Source organism: Enhydra lutris, unplaced genomic scaffold (assembly GCF_002288905.1).
Source record: "Enhydra lutris kenyoni isolate GAN:26980312 unplaced genomic scaffold, ASM228890v2 scaffoldscaffold40, whole genome shotgun sequence".
Classification (NCBI taxonomy): domain Eukaryota; kingdom Metazoa; phylum Chordata; class Mammalia; order Carnivora; family Mustelidae; genus Enhydra; species Enhydra lutris.
Genome location: NW_019154124.1, coordinates 17,920,835 through 17,937,838, shown reverse-complemented (window position 1 = coordinate 17,937,838; position 17,004 = coordinate 17,920,835). Strand labels below are relative to the sequence as shown.

At 42.1% G+C, this 17,004-nt stretch overlaps 1 protein-coding gene across 2 annotated transcripts in view; it reads right to left on the bottom strand.

The window, feature by feature from the left end:
- Positions 1-547: 547 nt before the first annotated feature.
- The window catches only part of LOC111155280 (methylcrotonoyl-CoA carboxylase 2), a 69,899-nt gene continuing 53,442 nt past the window's right edge, over positions 548-17,004 (bottom strand). For both annotated transcript variants that reach the window (XM_022515410.1, XM_022515411.1), the window contains 7 exons: positions 16,027-16,099; positions 12,951-13,027; positions 11,905-11,971; positions 9,306-9,462; positions 8,349-8,463; positions 5,359-5,444; positions 548-2,641 (listed from right to left, as the gene is read on the bottom strand). In XM_022515410.1, the coding sequence (XP_022371118.1) occupies positions 2,524-2,641; positions 5,359-5,444; positions 8,349-8,463; positions 9,306-9,462; positions 11,905-11,971; positions 12,951-13,027; positions 16,027-16,099 (693 nt within the window). In that variant the 3' untranslated portion in view covers positions 548-2,523. The remainder of the gene's footprint in view (positions 2,642-5,358; positions 5,445-8,348; positions 8,464-9,305; positions 9,463-11,904; positions 11,972-12,950; positions 13,028-16,026; positions 16,100-17,004) is intronic.

Here is a 17,004-nt window from a genome sequence, read left to right as displayed (position 1 = left end):
GTCTGCGACCACCACAACATGAGATCATCTCCACACCTGTGGGCCAGAATCTTGTTTATCAAGAGGCCTTAACTGTGTTCAGATGGTCTCAGCAACTCCTTACTCTCTGAAGGCTATGTTCTTTTTTTTTTTTTTTTTTTTTTAAATTTATTTGACAGATCACAAGTAGGCAGAGAGGCAGGCAGAGAGAGACAGGAGGAGGCAGGCTCCCTGCTGAGCAGAGAGCTGGACACGGTACTCGATCCCAGGACCCTGAGATCATGACCTGAGCCGAAGGCAGAGGCTTTAACCACTGAGCCACCCAGGTGCCCCTGAAGGCTATGTTCTTGAAAAGGCTCCTGCTATAGGAACAGTGGGCAGAACGGGGGGGGAGGGACTTTCCAAGGAAAAGGGAGGGGACATCCTCTCAATGACCTCGTCCAACATCCTTCTGAAAATGCAGCCTATCTCTGAACTGTGAGCATTTACCTGTACACATGTCAAAAAACTAAACTGATTTCTGACACACAAATGCTGCCTATATTGAACATCACACACAATGTTTGAAATATTAATTTTATTAGGAAAGCACTGGATAGTTGTATTAGATGATACAATCAATCACTTCATTGTAATGTGGTCTGAAGACATCAATTAAAATCTGGCTTTTCTCATCCATTCAACAAACATGTAAGCACCTACAAGTGCTAGGGACTAGAGATGCAGGCTAAACAGCACATCCTTGCTCTCAGAGAGCTTACACTCTAGCAGGAAGCCAATATTAAAGAAATATTTATGTTTCTCATATATATGTAACACAGAGAAAGTGGCTGGTGCTTTACAAGAGCACATAGTGTCTAGTATCCAGCCCAGGGAAGTCAAAGAGACAAAAAGGTAAGTGTTTAAGGGAAGGTAGAATGGTACCGGCAGAGGGAACTCTGGGTGGTGGACCCCAAGGTGGGAAGGACTGTATAGGTCCAAGGAACAAAAAATCTAGAACAGCTGGAGTACTGAGCATGAGGAAGAGTCATAGATGAGACAGAAGAAGGGATGTGATGATCGTGGTCCTAGAGAGCATGAGGGGTCTGGTACTTCTACAGGGAACCAGTGAGACATTTAAGCAAGGGAGGAACATACCAGATGCACACTTAGAATGGTCATCTTCATCTCACAGTAAGAGAGAGGCAGTACTAGCTAAGACTGGATGCAGGAGACCACTTCTAAAGCCCATGGTAGTGAAAGACAAAAATAATGGGGAATTCAAGAGATAGGAGGCAAAATCAATGGACCTTGATGATTGAATGATTGAATCTGAGGTTCCTATAAGACCATCCAGTAGACCTGTTAAGATACACAGGTCTGGAGCTCAGGGAGAACAGTGTGAATGCAGGAATCATCCACATTCAGACAGCAACCGAAGCCATAAGGGCTGACATGACCTGATGAGAATAAACCAAACCATGAGAAACACCCACATTTAAGAATGAAGAGAGGGCTAGGGGCTGAGGAGAAGGAATGGGGAGTTTCATAACAGAGTTTCAGTTTGGAATGATGAAAAGTTCTGGAGCTGGACAGTAGCCTGGTTGCATAGCCATGTGACTAGATTTCGTGCCACAGAACTGTGCAGCTAAAAATGGTTAAAATGGTACATTTTGTGTTACATATATTTTACCACAATTTTTAAAATAGAATGAGGAGATACGTTCATGTTGTTTTTGTATCTTTCAGAATCAGAATCTATTTATGTTTTACTAATGAAAAATCGGGACAAATGGAGAAGGGGGTGGGAGAGAAATGTGTGGAGGAAAAGGGCCTGGCAAAGGAGACAGAACAAAATGGGCCAAAGAGTTTGGTAGAAAACCTAGAGTTACAGTCTGGAAGCTAAGGATAGCACTGCTAGGAACAAGTGTTCAACTGCTCTTCGTGCCGCAGAGAATTCAGTCCAGTAACATCGGGAAAGAACCCACTGGCTTCAGCAACATGGAGGCCAACCTTGGAGAGGGCTCTTGGCAGTGGAAGTCAGTGAGGAGAGGGATGAAGAGAGATGGGGAGTAAAGGGAGCCCCCAGAGCAGACAGCAGCAAGTCTGACTGTTAGGAGAAGGAGCAGGATGGTGGCTGAGAGGCAAAGTAATAGATGCTTTTAAAAACTGTGTGTGTTAAAATAGCATCATGCATAATCACCAAAGCAATCATTTCGGTGGAAAAACAACTTTCTGTGAACAACCTCAATCATCCCTGGAATTTATAGGTTAGGGGACTTTTCACACTACATGTGGGTTAAAAAGGCTAACTGTAAGTTATTCTCTTCATTTCATGGGTTGTAAATCGGGCCACAGAAAAATTTCTCTAAGAAAATGGACAGAGAATTAAAATACATCAAATAAATATCCTCACTTTTTTTTTTTTAAGGTAGAAAAGTTAAATGCACTCTGTTCAGGAAACAATTTCACTGTAACAGCCACATTTGGGAAAGTCTAAAATTTTAAGGCTACTAGCACATCCATTTTTGGTGCACATCCCATGGAAGAAGCCTTGGATTCTAGTTACATCCTCAGGATGCCAAAGTCAGTCTTCTGGATTGGTGCGTTGAGCGCCGCACTAAGACTGAGACCCAAGACCAGTCTGGTGTCTGCCGGATCAATAATCCCATCATCCCACAGCCTGGTAAAAGAACAAAACATAAATCATTAGGAATCCATCACCAAACAACCATTTACACAATTTACGTCCAGAAACGCTGAGGTTTTTCTTCAGGTCCTAGAGGGATCTACTGCTGAGCTCCCTTGTACTACTTTCTCACAACTGAAACCGCCTTCAAAGGAGGGGAAAGGAGAGAGAAAAATGACAGGACTTTCACCCCAGGCCCTCACAGAATGTCAGAGTGAGCTATGGCTTTGGGAACTGCTTCAAGAAACCTCAGAATACTCCTTGATCTTAAAATGTTTTTACATATTTCAGGAAAATGTCTTCTGTTCCTCTTCTGCCAAACCAACTGTACAAGTTGATGTGTTCCTGTTATTAATACGGAAAGGCCCAGGAACCCACATAATAATCTCAAACCAAAGTCTCTACTGGAAAAGATGTATTCCCCCAAACTCCCATACTTTTAAGAAATAATGACAATTACTGAAGAGACTTCACTACATTTGGCTAATAAAATACCTTCAATAGGAAAATAAGTAATTACTTTAAGCTGCTTACAAAAGAAACTCTGAAGTAGGAATGTGTTTGCTTTTCACCGACAAACTCAATTTTATAAAGAAAAATGAATGAGAAATACTGTTTTTTAAAGGTCATTAGTAGGTGGCAGTTCGGCTTTCTTTAAACAAACTGCCTGCGGTATCTGGACAAGAGCATCAATTATTAAACCATACTTATACTGACAGACCATGAATCAAATCTTTGCTCATAAAACATTCATAATAGGGACCCTGAAGTATCAACAGCCAATAAGGGAAGGCCACCCTTGTCATGCATAACCAGGTCAACTGATTATACTCCCTTCTGTAGCCAACAGCAGAAGAATCCAGGGAGCACGGTGATGCCAGGGCCTCCTTCATGATGGCCATGAATAAGACCGCTTCAGGTAAGAGGCACTAATCAAACGCCTGAAAAAGTTTGGACTGCAAAAAGAAATGAGCAGAAGAAAACGGGCATGCTGCACCTATAAGATGAAGGATTAAGAGAAACACAGAAGGTCAGAGCAGTGATAAAGAAAGCGTTCTCTGAAAAGACAGGTCCAACCATGGCAGAGCTGAAACAGACCACCGAAGCTTCTTGTTAAGCTGAGATTTACTAAACCTGAGGAAGGGGCCATAAATTGACTTGAAAATCCTTTCATCTTGGAAAGAAAATTGCTGTCCCCCTGCCACCAAGTGTTTCAACAGAAGGGTTACGTATCCTCAGATAAACAGAAAAACCTTTGTGTTTTACAATATTTATTTCCAAAAATAAATCTATCTGGGCCATATGTTCTCCTGCCTTGAATACAGTCCATTTAAATAATAATACTGATGTAAGCATGAAAATAATAAGGGGTTCAGTCTTTCCCAAAAGATGACTTAGCCAGGGCTGAAAAACTTATTAATGGCTCACTATTTTTCGAAGTTTAATATTTCAACTGTCCTTGTGAATTTCACTCACAATCTTACAGAGAAGCTTTAAAAAACTATAGATGAGCTTACAATTTATTATTTTCTCTTAAACCTTTTTTTAGGGTTTTCTATTTCCTCATTGCTTTTACTGGCTACTACAGAAGTCTGTTTAAGTGATGGTAAACAAGATAATGTTTCTGTCTCCAAGACTATAAAATACTTTGGTCTTAACTCAATGAATCAATGACCCCCAACAACAAAATATACCTGCAAACTTGCTGGTGAAAATACATATTAATGAGAAGAGAAAGGGACCTTTTAAAGATGCCAAGTAGTGTTCTTTTTATTCTGAAATAATTATGGTCTTGAAAATAAGTATGTTTCACCCTTGTACCCCCAGTGCTAGGAGCAGCGCCTGTCCCAGAAGTTGTGCTCGGATGACTGAATGAATTCTAATTTGTTATTTTCTTCTCTCCTTCCTCTCCAGTTTGCCTTCACCAGTAAATGATATAAATCACAGCGTAACCTAATTTTAAAAGACACAAATAGTTATTTGCTTTATTCCATCTGCCCAAGGGATAAGAGGAGGATAGGAAGCTTAGATTATTCTTCCAAATGAAGAATATTAAAGTTGCTGAAAACAGTGGTCTGAAGGCACACACGCCAGCCCGTCTCCAGGCCGGGCAGGCCATGATCATTTATTACCTCATTAGGCAGGGTAAGAAACAAACAGAACCAAGAGCTGCAATGGCGTGTGAGGTGATTACTTAGTGTTGACACAGAGACCCTGGCTGTGAGTAATCTCCTTCGGAATGCACACACACACTTGTTAGCAATGCCGAGTGTCCAGCCAATCTCATGTTCAAAATGGGGTAAACAGGAAATAGTCAAAGAGAGTGGAATGACAGGAATCCACATGTTGAAGCAAAAATGGTAAAAGAACAAATTCCTAAAAACGACACAGCCAGGTAACTCTTAACTCTTCAACTTTTCAGCCCCTGTAGGCCCAGACTTCCCCTATAATTGGGATAAAGAAGAAAGGGGGGACGGTTGCAGAATCAAGACCAATGGTGGTGGATGCACAGCCCAGCCTGGAAGTAGGGGGTGATATTTCAGCAGACATTCCCATTATAGACATAACAATATGAAATTCAGTGTGTCTGAATATTCTGCTGTGGTTCCCATGAAAGCTGGACCAACCCAACCGCCCAGATCTCTGTAAGGCTGCCGCCCACACAGCCCAGATTGAGCACATGAGGGAGGTGGTCATTCCCTGGTTCCCACCTTGCACTGGAATAGTAAGGGTCTCCCTCTTCTTCAAATCTCTTAATGATGGGCTCTTTTAAGGCTGCTTCATCAGCACTGGAGAACTGAAAGAAAAAGGACCATGAGTAAGTCTATTGCAGTAAAATAAGAGATCCAATCAAGAGAACCTCATGAATAAAGGGGCAAGCATTTCGTGAGTAATGATGTTACAACCAACATCTTTATGGTGATATAACAGTGATTACAAGAGATGCTTTCACACACATGATCTCACTTGAGATAGGAGTGCCACGCCGGTGCACCATTACACCTCCCTTATCAGAGACATCCTGAAGCTGTTCAGTATAAGGTTCAAAACCAAGGGTATCATTGTGTAATCTAGCAGGGTCCAACAATGGATGTGAATTACACAGTGTAATGAAAGGGTAACCTTATATTTAGCAGCTTCTGCTGAAGGTGGACAAGTAGGGAATTTTCATTCAAAAATTTTTAAAGCTTAAAGGGGTAAAACAACAACCACAACTTGAATAAACTCAAATTGCTGAGAGATGTTTTACCCTAACTAAAAACTTAGTGGCTTGCCTACCAGTATTGCCAGAAACAAGGGATAATTCAGGTGTAAAAATCGTTATGCAAACTAATTTTGTAAGCCTGAAAAGTATTTTCAACTTAAAAAGTATTTCAGGGGTGCCTGGGTGGCTCAGTTGTTAAGCATCTGCCTTGAGCTCAGGTCATGATCCCAGGGTCCTGGCATCGAGCCCCACATCGGGCTCCCTGCTTCTCCCTTTCCCACTCCCCCTGCTTGTGTTCTCTCTCTCTCTGTGTCTCTGTCAAATAAATAAATAAAATCTTTGGGGGAAAAAAGTTATTTCACACCAAAAACAAATGACTTATTTCAAATAAATTTAACCTTCTTTTATGTACTTTCATAGTTTAATATTATTTTATGTCAAGAATTTGAAGGGAGGAGGTGCCTGGGTGGCTCAGTGGGTTAAGCCTCTGCCTTCAGCTCAGGTCATGATCTCAGGGTCCTGGGATCGAACCCCACATTGGGCTCTCTGCTCAGCGGGGAGCCTGCTTCCCCACCACCACCCCACCCCACCTGCTTCTCTGCCTATTTGTGATCTCTGTCTGTCAAATAAATAGACAAAATCTTAAAAAAAAAAAAAAATTTGGAGCAAGAACCACTAAAATTCTGTACTTTCCTTTCATATATAAAAACAGACAAATCCATGGATCTGTATGTCAAATTAACCAAAGAACAACTATCTAGTAAGAGACCACTGAGTTCAGGGGTAAGTCTTCAAAATATCAGGTAGAGGGGCAGGTGCCTCTCCTCTGAGCCTGGGTGGCTGAGCTGCTTAAACATCTGACTCTTGATTTTGACTGGGGTCATGGTCTCAGGGTTGTGAGACTGAGCTCCAAAGGGGCTCCCTACTCATCGTGGAGTCGGCTTGAAGATTCTCTCCCTTGCCCTCCACACCCTACCCTGATATACACTCTCTCCCTCTCTAAATAAATACATAAAATCTTTAAAAAAATGTATCCAGTAGAATTTCATACTCCTGCTACCCCTAACATACACACACAAATAAGCCTTTCATTTTGCTTTATTACAAATTGGTACTGAAGTGAATATGAAACCTCAGTTTTAGGTGTGCAGGGTTCCTGCTGCTTGGAAAAGATGATTTAGAACATGGGGCACGCATGAAAAGCATTCAGGGAAGTAGGGCCCGCCCTCCACGCTTCTCTTATCCCCATCCCACCAACTAGACAGCTGACCAGATGACCCCAAAATGGCAGGAAAGTGAGCCTTCAAGGAAGGTCTCCTCCATGTTATGCCCTGTTACGATACAACAGTGCACCTGAACAATTCTAAGAACACGCACCAGTCATCTGAAGGCTTGGTGCTTACACAAAATAGTCGTTCATAAGTTCTCACTAATAAAAATTAGTGAAGGGGCATCTGGGTGGCTCCATCAATTAAGTCTCCAACTCCTGATTTGGGCTCAAGTCATCATCTCAGGGTCATGGAATTGAGCCCTGAGTCAGACTCCACACTTGGCAGAGAAGCTGCTGAGATTCTCTCTCTCCCCCTGCCGCCACCACCCCTGCGCCGCTCCCCCAACCCACTCACGCACGCGTGCACTCTCTTCTCTCACAAAAAGAAAAAAAAAACTAATGCAAAACTTCGGAAGAATCTGAGACACACACAAAAGGATCCATTTTAAAAACCTGCAGTGAAGAATCTGTCTTGATAAATTACCTTGTTGTTCACTCAACCCTTAGACTGTGAGTCGTCAGCCCCCAGAATGTCAGCTCTGCAAGGGGCAAGAACCACATTTTTTCTGAGTCATATAAATTTTCTCTGGAGCTTGGGAGCACGCTGTACCCTGTGGAGTCCTTTTTTGTTTGATGTTACTGATGAGACTTAAAAACTAATCCCTTCCAGCGCCCCTTATTAACATGCAGCAAAACTAAAAGCAGCCGCTTGCTGATTTGTCTTTCATCAAGCAGCTAGTGACCTCTCTGTTTTCCTCCACTTATCCCTGCACAGTATAATGTTATTCATTTCTCAATTAGATGACTGAGCCCTCCCACTCAAAGCCAATCTGAGGAGAAACTGAAAAAAAAAAAAAAAAATTCTGCTGCTTTCAGTCCTAAAAATCACATTTCTTTAAATCACATTTCTTTATATCTCACTAACTGCAAATGACAAAGAACCAAGTATCTTTATGCCTCGGGCCCTCACAGGCATAGTTTCCGAAACGTTTTCTTGGAGATTTGGAAAAATTACAAGAAGGGACCTCACATTACGTGGCTTTAAGAAAAGGGACAGAGCATATGCAAATCAATATTGCTCGAAGTCAGCATCTTCTAAGTGAAGCCAGGCCCTGGGGTGAGACCCTGACCTATGAACACTGAGGGGTTCTGGGCGCACTGCTCCCTGCCTCCAGAGTGTTCAGTGGTAAAAGCCAAACCAGAGAAGCAGAAGAAATGACATTTACTTGTTTCCCTTCACGTGCTCTTTGGTCCTTTGCTACTGTGGCCAACACATTGGCTGCCTGCTCTCCTCCCATCACCGAGATGCGAGCGTTCGGCCACATGTAGAGGAATCTTGGGCTATGGGGGGAGAAAGGAAAAAAAGATCAAGTTAATTCACTATACAACACAGAGATTTTCACAGACTTGTGTTTATCTTCTAAATTAGTAGTTCTTAATTCTAGCTGTGCATTACTAGGGGATTCTTTTTTTTAAAACCATGCTCAAAACCCACCCCAGGCTAATTTCCAGAGGTGTGGCCTGAACAGAGTAGGATTTCTAAGTTCTCCAGGTGATTGTGATGTGTTCTGATAAATTTTATTTTTCCATCTGATCTCAATTTACTGGGCCTAAAAACATACAAAATATCCCCTTATTACCTGTGTTCATGTCCTGTTTTCCACTCCTGATATAAAATAAAGCCTTGCTGCTTCATTTTTTAGTTTTACTAGGAGATTATCAAGTTTGCTAACCTTTTTAAACCAAACAACTCTGGGCTTCCCTGATTCTTCCATCTTTATAACATCCTGTTTTCTATTTTTCTTGTGCTTAATATGCTGTTCTTCTGTGAACTTCCTGAGCTGGCTCATTGATTTCTGTCCTTCTTTTCATTCATATGTATATATTTTTACATCTACTATACATGTTCCTCAAAGCAAGACTTTGGCTGCATCACGCAATTTATGACATGTAGTATTTTCGTTATCAGCCATTTCAAAATATTTCCTGATTCCCATTGTGGATATCTTCCAAGTAGCATGTTTTGCCTTAAACTTCATTTCACTCCTCCAGATGATACAAATTATGGTATCACTGATCAAGATGTGCGAATGACATTCTATGTTTCAAATAAACCCATAACGAATGGACCATATTAGACTTGAAGTGTGATTCCTTCAGAAAAAACCATGACAGCCACCTACCTATATGCTCTGCCACACATCCCATAGTTTCCAGCCCCGTAAGACCCCCCAATGATGATGGTTATTTTAGGCACTTTGGCACAGGCTACAGCAGCCACCATCTTGGCACCATCCTTGGCAATCCCTTCAGCTTCATATTCTCTACCAACCATAAATCCTAAAAGAAAGGAAAGAAAAAAGCCTCTGGATGATGGGATTTATGTGCAGAAGTCAAGCCCAACATGGTATTTGAAGGACATCCTGCCAACTATATTTTACTATAAGGCCTCTCACTGTAACAACATATTTATATGTGAAATCTATCTCCCAAAAAGTGTGCTTTAAAAGATCAAATAAAACTGCTCCTAATCACTTCTAAAATTTCCCTTAGATGCACACAAAGATCTTCTGGATGCACACAAAGATCTTCAAGTGAGATAAAGATGCAAGAAACTTATCTTCAAGAAATGCTCTCAGAACAGCAATGTGGTGATGAAAGCACGTGACCTGGCAAGTTAAAGACAAAGGGCTGTGGCAAGCCCAACTGTGAGGCCTCCAGTACTCACAGACCTGCTTCAATACAGAAACTGCTCCTTCTGAAATGCTGCTTTACACCTCTGAGGAACTAAAGACGAATGTTTCATAGATGCTAAGAGCTCCTGCCAGTGACTCAATAGCAAGGTGGAAAAATTTTCCACAATTACAGGTTTCCTCTACTACCTCAAGCTCCCAGCTCTGCTGAAAATGCTCTGCACTCATACTGGGTCTTCTGGGCCTTGGGCGCATTCCTCCTTCCCTCACAAAACCCAAGTCAGGCTTCAGGTGGCTCCCTCCCCATCCATAGACTCACTTGCCTAAGTGTCACTATTTTTGCTTTGCAAGTCCCCAGCCATGGAGTCATCCGATTCCACTCAATTTCTATGAGACGCCTATATGAGCTACGGATACAGTGGTACTGATAGGACAGCCCTCACCCTTGCTGGGCGCGATGTGCTTCCCTGGGACCCCTCTAAGCAGGGCCCTCACATAGCTCAGAGCTCCCCTTACTGCCTTGTCCTGACTCCGTGAAACCTTCCACAGTAGCCATCTCAAGAAGCAGCTATCTTTAAGCTCTGCTTCCTCACCCAGAACCCCAATGCCTCTCTAGTCCCTGTAGATGACTCCACCTTGAAAAAGATTATGACACCTCACTTGTCTTTCTCTAATCCTTCCCAGCATTAGAAACAACATCATCGTGCTCCCTTCCTTCCTCCACTCTCATCTCTATGAAAGAAATCAGAGTTACTCGAAGACTGTCCCTGAGCCTTCTTCTCTTCTCTAGGGGTGTTCTTATCTCTTCCCACAGCTTTAAATAACATCCCCATATTCTGACGATGCCTACATTTTCACCTGCAGCTAACACATGTCTTCTGTTCTCAAGATTTATTCAACTGCCTTCTGCATACATATCTCCATGAATGTCACAACAAGTCCCTCAAATGCAAGGTTGCAAAACCAAACCCAACCTCGGCTCTCTGCCCCCACCCAAACAGACACCAAAAACCAAAAATGTAGGTCTATCTTTCAGGAAGAAGGTTTGCTCTATTGGTGGTTAAGAAACCATGAACCATTATTAGAAACAAGGTCCCAGGACTAGTAAAGCCTCAGAATCCTTTTTAGCTGCCCTATTACCAGGCTTGCCGCATAGGACCCCCTCAGGCAGCTGTCTGGATAGAACACCTCTCAAAACTCATCTAACCAAGTATCATAAACTTAAGAGCAGCACCAGAAAAACATGTCTTAGAAACAGGGCTATTTAAAGCCCTGCTGCCCACCATGAGCCAAACTCCTTTTTCTTGTGAAGGCTTGCTTGATTCTAACAACTAATATAAGAGCCCTCCTTCCTTTGACCCTGAAATAACCACAGTCACTTAGAAGATGGGGTGGGGGGGCGGTTTTCAGCTAACCAACATATCTAAGTGCAACATACAATATAAATAGTAGAATCCTAGAATTCTAAGAAAAAGAAATCTACCATCATAAAAAACCTCAAAAATCATTGCATCCACCCTATTATGATCATCGGTGAAACATGAAATCCAGAGAGATGATACTGAGCATACCATTCTTTGTGGAGTGTAAACTCAAATCCCCAGACTCATGTTCAGGAATGAAAAGGAGTGAATAAACCTTTTATAATATATCACTTCAGGCAGAATTAACTACACAGGAAAAGATGAGGGAAAGGGTGAACCATAGCATGTGCTAGAAATCTTTTAAGGAAAACAAAGTGCTAGCAGACAGACAATGGGTCAGACAACGCCCTCAGAGTGAGATCAGAGAGTGTTCCTGGTAGAGAACACAGCCGTCCTGCTGCTGGAGGGGCAGGTATGCCTGTGGACGGGCAAAGGGAGGCCATCTGACCGTGATATGTGGAACTCAGAAACTGCTTCATCCAAATATGGATAAACTTCTCATCTACTTGATTCATGAAGGGTTAACCCTTACCCTACAAAGAGTATCCACTAAACCCTTCCTCTATGACAGAAGTATTCTAGGTCTATACTGTCCAATACTGGAGTCATACTGGCCAGTGCAACTCTGAAATAATGCTACAAAACTGATTAAGCTATTTTCTTACCTGTAATGTTTTGAAGGAACAGCAGAGGAATATTCCTTTGGCAGCACATCTGGATGAAGTGAGCCCCCTAACAGCAAAGAAGATAATCTTTTTAAAGAGGGGGTAAGGAATCTGCACCCATCGTGCATCCTACAAACACCATAGTGGGGTCAGCGTTAAGCACAAGCGCCCTGAGCTTGGCTGGTAACAACACACCATGCGGAACAATGGCCAACGGGACATGTGACTGTGCTGGTAGCGCGTCTGTTTTGCAGTTGCCTGTGTGATCACCGGCACACAGCTGGAGGGGTGAAGTATCACTAACGTGCGGAACAGCAAGTGACACTCAAGAAACGAAGAGAAGAACTGCTTGTCAGTGGGAATTCCTGAGCATAAGATAATTCCTTAGTTTTCCACTTTAAGAGAAAACAGAATATAAACACTTCCAAGACAAGCATTCTCATAGTCTTAGGCTATGTACATGTCATCCACAGGATTTATAATTCATGTATCTTATAAGAACTTTTTAAAACCCTAGATATTTCTTTATTAACATATAATGTATTAAAACACTGGATTTTTTAAATAGTGCTCTAGTTGGGATGCCTGGGTGGCTCAGTTAAGCGTCTGCCTTTGGCTCAGGTTGTGATCCCAGAGTCCTGGGATCGAGTCCCACATCAGGCTCCCTGTTCAGCAGGGAGCCTGGTTCTCCCTCTGCCTACTGCTCCCCCTGCTTGCGCTCATTCTCTCACTCTCTAACAAATAAATAAATAAAATCTTTTTAAAAATTAAAATAAAAATAAAACAAAAATAGTGCTCTAGATAAAACAGGTTAATGTAAACCTCCATAAAAACTGTTCAAGCACTCACACACACAACACACACACACACACACACACACACACACACACATATGTTCACATGCATGTACACAATGCTCTGCCTGAGGCATCTGGTTAAATATTTAAAGCTTTTATGTAATAAACTTTCATCCATTACTTGGCCTTCAAAGCCAATTATGTTTAAATTAAAATGGAAAATCTTAAAACATGTTTAACAGTACTTGCCTTTTTTGCAGACTCAGAAAAGAGAACTCCATTATTTCCAACGATACCTATAGGGTATCCAAATATTCTAGCAAATCCTCAAAAGAAAATTGAAAAAAAATATTTATGTATTTCAGAGGGCTTTTAACTCAGAGCTAATAGACAGTTATACATTCCTTAACTTCAGATGAAAGGTTAAAATGTGGAGATTTTGTCCAGGGTACAGAACAGCTTAGGTCACAATGTTTTATTTCAAAGGTTATCAGGAGTCTGGGTGTTGTGCTTCCTTGAGTGCACTCTGTGTAAAGTTGTCACTTGTCTGACTGGTTGGTTTGGTTAGATGATGGAGTTAGAGTGTCACCCATTCATTCCTGTAGTGTATGTCCAAGTGCCCTACTAGGTACCAGACAGAGGATATTCTGAAATGGAACGAATCACAGATGGAGAGCTCTTAAAAGGCCCACGTTCAGAGCTCTAAGCCAGTTTCAGGAGACTGGCTTACCTGAAAATGCCTGTGGTGATGACAAGCCCTCGAGGTAAGGGGATAAACTCAGCAAAAGCAGACTTGCTTTCAAAAGCAGGAACACAGTCAAGCCTGGGGGTTGTGAGTTTCCAGTAACAAACGCAGCTAAACTCTCACCACCACTCCTGCTCCCACTGCAAACACCCACCATCCATACAGACATAATGGAGAAGTAAGGGAGAGGGAAAGGAAGGATAAGACTATGTGAGGGAGACACCTGAGGTAATTTCAGGAGATTTCTGCAAACCTGAAAAACTTGGCTAGAGAGAGCTTCCCAAGAGTGAACTTCAACAAGCCTGCGTAGGACTCTAAATAGGTGTCAAAGACTTGGAACCCAAGAGTCAATGAACTGTGCTTGTTGAAGTGGATCCAAGAAAGCACGCGACCAAAGTGCCCAGAACCGGACTCTGTCTTCAAGCTCCAGATGCACAGGCCGCTGCTGAGATATCTCTGGTATGTGACACAAAGCAGGTGCTCGAAAAATTGTTGGAAGATAAATTAATGAATGAGACAGAATGTCAACCTACTGATACACCAGAACACTAAACAGTTAAAATTTGTTTTTAAAAATTTTGTTTTCAAAAAATTTGTTTTACTCTGGCTTGCCTTGGTTTTCTTGGTCTTTCAGTCCTAAAACCCCAGCCAGAAGCCTAGGCTATCCATCTTAAATGGCACTGCCACTTACAGAGGGAAATGCAGAAGGGTGACCATCCCCAGAGGTTGAGCAATCCACTCAGAGTTCAGCCTCATCCCACAAAAACAGCTAGGAACCTAGCACATCTCTCAGCAGTGTGGTACTAACCCTAAGGTATATTGCCCCGTGAGCTATTTAGAGTCTCAACCCTAACCTGGCCTGGGATCTCCAGGCACAGCACCAGATAGGTAGGCCACATACCCTACCATATTAGGGACACAGAGGAAGTGCCTTCACCAAATTCCTTCGAGCCAAACAGGAAAGCAAAATGTCTGAGAAACAGGAGGAAACAGCAGGAGGAAACTCTTCAGAGGGGCCAGAGAACCTGATCCTCAGAAAAATCTGTCCTTCTCCCTCTCCCCAATACTTCCCCCTCGCACCAGCCCCCATGCCCCTCTTCTCTTTCTCAAATCCCCTTCCTTTCGCTAGTCTTATCTGAATTCCAGTACAGTCAGGAAGGGATACAGGAACTACGTTATCCTTAGTATCCTAGGGGACAAAGGTACCACAAGTCTTTTAGCAAGTAAGGGGCAAATTCATAAAAAGAGATGATCAGGACAGCCCATCTGTCTTTGGGGAAAGAAGCAGAAAACAGCTCTGACTTGTTTCAAACCGCTGCACAAGAGGTTACATCCTGAACTATTTGGTCACAAATCCTGAATATATATCAAACAAAAAGCTCTTAATCACTTAAACACCTCAATACAAAAACATAAATTCCACTCCCAGTGTGAATCCTTTTGTTGCTCATAAATCAAACCAGAAGAAAAGTATGATTCATCCTTAAGCCTCAATGTATATTTGCAATTTGGATTTTTATAGTGAGTTCCATTTTTTTTTTAACTCTGATATGTTGTCTTCAGGTGACTTACTATTTTCTAGCTTTCAAAAGAGCAAATAAAATTCACAGAATTCATTTTGTCATTTGTCCAAGACAGATTATTATGGGTCTAGCATCTATATTTCAAATACTTTTCTTCAAAAGCCTACAAACTCAACACTTCAGATGAACAAATGAACTTTTATAAACAGCCTTATTTTGTTTTGTTTTGTTTTTCAGATTTGGTTTTCTGTCCTGTATTCTCAATCTAGTATTTACATGATTCAACATTAGACCTACACAGAGGCTACGAGAAGGTGTAACACACTTAATGTCCTTCTAGGAGGCTTAACACCATATAAAACCTGCTAGCAGAATTAAAGACTACAGAACCATGGAAACAGTGCTGAAGTTTTCAAAATTATTACAAATTATCCAGAGGAACAAAAAGAACTACAAATATTTCTGCTAACTTTGCTTTGATAAGAAGCTTTTTAAGAGAGGGAGAGAGAAGTGGGGTAAGGAGCAGATAGAGAGGGAGGGAGAGAATCTTAAGCAGGCTCCATGCCCAGTGCAGACTCTGACATGGGGCTTGATCCCATGACCCTGAGATCATGACCTGAGCCAAAATCAAGAGATACTTAACTGACTGAGCCACCCAGGAGCCCCAATCAGAAGCTTTTTATAGAGTGAAGACCACCAAGTCTCAGACAAGGGCCTTTACCACAGCATCTAGCTGTCATCGTTGCAAACCCCGGGTCTATGAAGCCATTCAGCTACACATGACCTTCACAAAACAACTTTTGAATATAGACCCACACACTTGTACCACTCTTAGTAACAAAGTTCACGTGAAGTACATCAATACCTTATGACATGAGCTCATTTATTTTCAAAGCAATAGAAAATGTTCAGGGGCATCTTACTGGCTCAGTCAGGAGAACACAGGACTTCTTGATCTCAGGGTTGTAGGTCGGGCCCAACACTGGGTGTAGAGATTACTTAAAAACAAAATCTTAAGAAAGAAAATGCTCATATTTTCGATTCTTTGCCTTTATACCTGTAACTAATGTGTCTCCATAGAAGGCCTTGAACTCATTGAATCTGCTTCCATCCACGATTCTAGCAATGACCTAAGAAGAAAAATAACAATATTCCAGAGAGATTATATTACAAAACAATTTTTACATTAAAGTTATTCATAAGGGAAACAACTTCACTGTCAAGTTGTCACTTTCATAGCCTTTCACCCTAGAGTCTTCTCACTAGAATTTTCACTTTCTATGTGTGGTTAAGGCCCTGACATTAGTCCGGGCCCTGGTTTTATACCACACAGTAAGAGCTACGGCACCATGTTACAGACCAGAGAAGCACAGAGACTATGAGGGCTGGGAGCTGGACTCAGAACTTAAGGAGCTGCTCAAAAGATTGGCAAAGGGTCCGGGATTCAACCACAAAGCATGGTATAGGCTCAGAGTAGGGAGACTTAGCCTCCAAACAAAGGGATCGCACAGCATCTGCATGTCCTGGATAAAGTCTCAGTTCTCACAGTGAAGAGAGACTTCACAAAAGTTGTGAGAATGTGATAAGCCTAAAAAATTAATGCTGAGGGGTACCTGGTGGCTCAGTGGGTTAAGCCTCTGCCTTTGGCTCAGGTCATGATCTCAGGGTCCTGGGATCGAGCCCCACATCAGGCTCTCTGCTTGGCGGGGAGCCTGCTTCCCCCTCTCTCTCTGCCTACCTCTCTGCCTACTTGTGATCTCTCCCTCTGTCAAATAAATAAATAAAATTAAATTAAAAAAAAATAAATAATGCTGAGATGAAGACCCAGCTCTGACTCCCAGGCCTACTGCTGAGAAACTAGAGGCATAGACTGATTACCTAAAATCCTAAGCCTCAGTTTTTTCATCTGATTAAAAAAATAATAATAAGGTACCTCTTAGTACAGTAGGTAACGCATCAATCTCATAAAAAAAAAATAATAATAAGGGGAACCCTCTTACCCCACTGATGGGAAAGCAAACTGGGGCAGCCACTC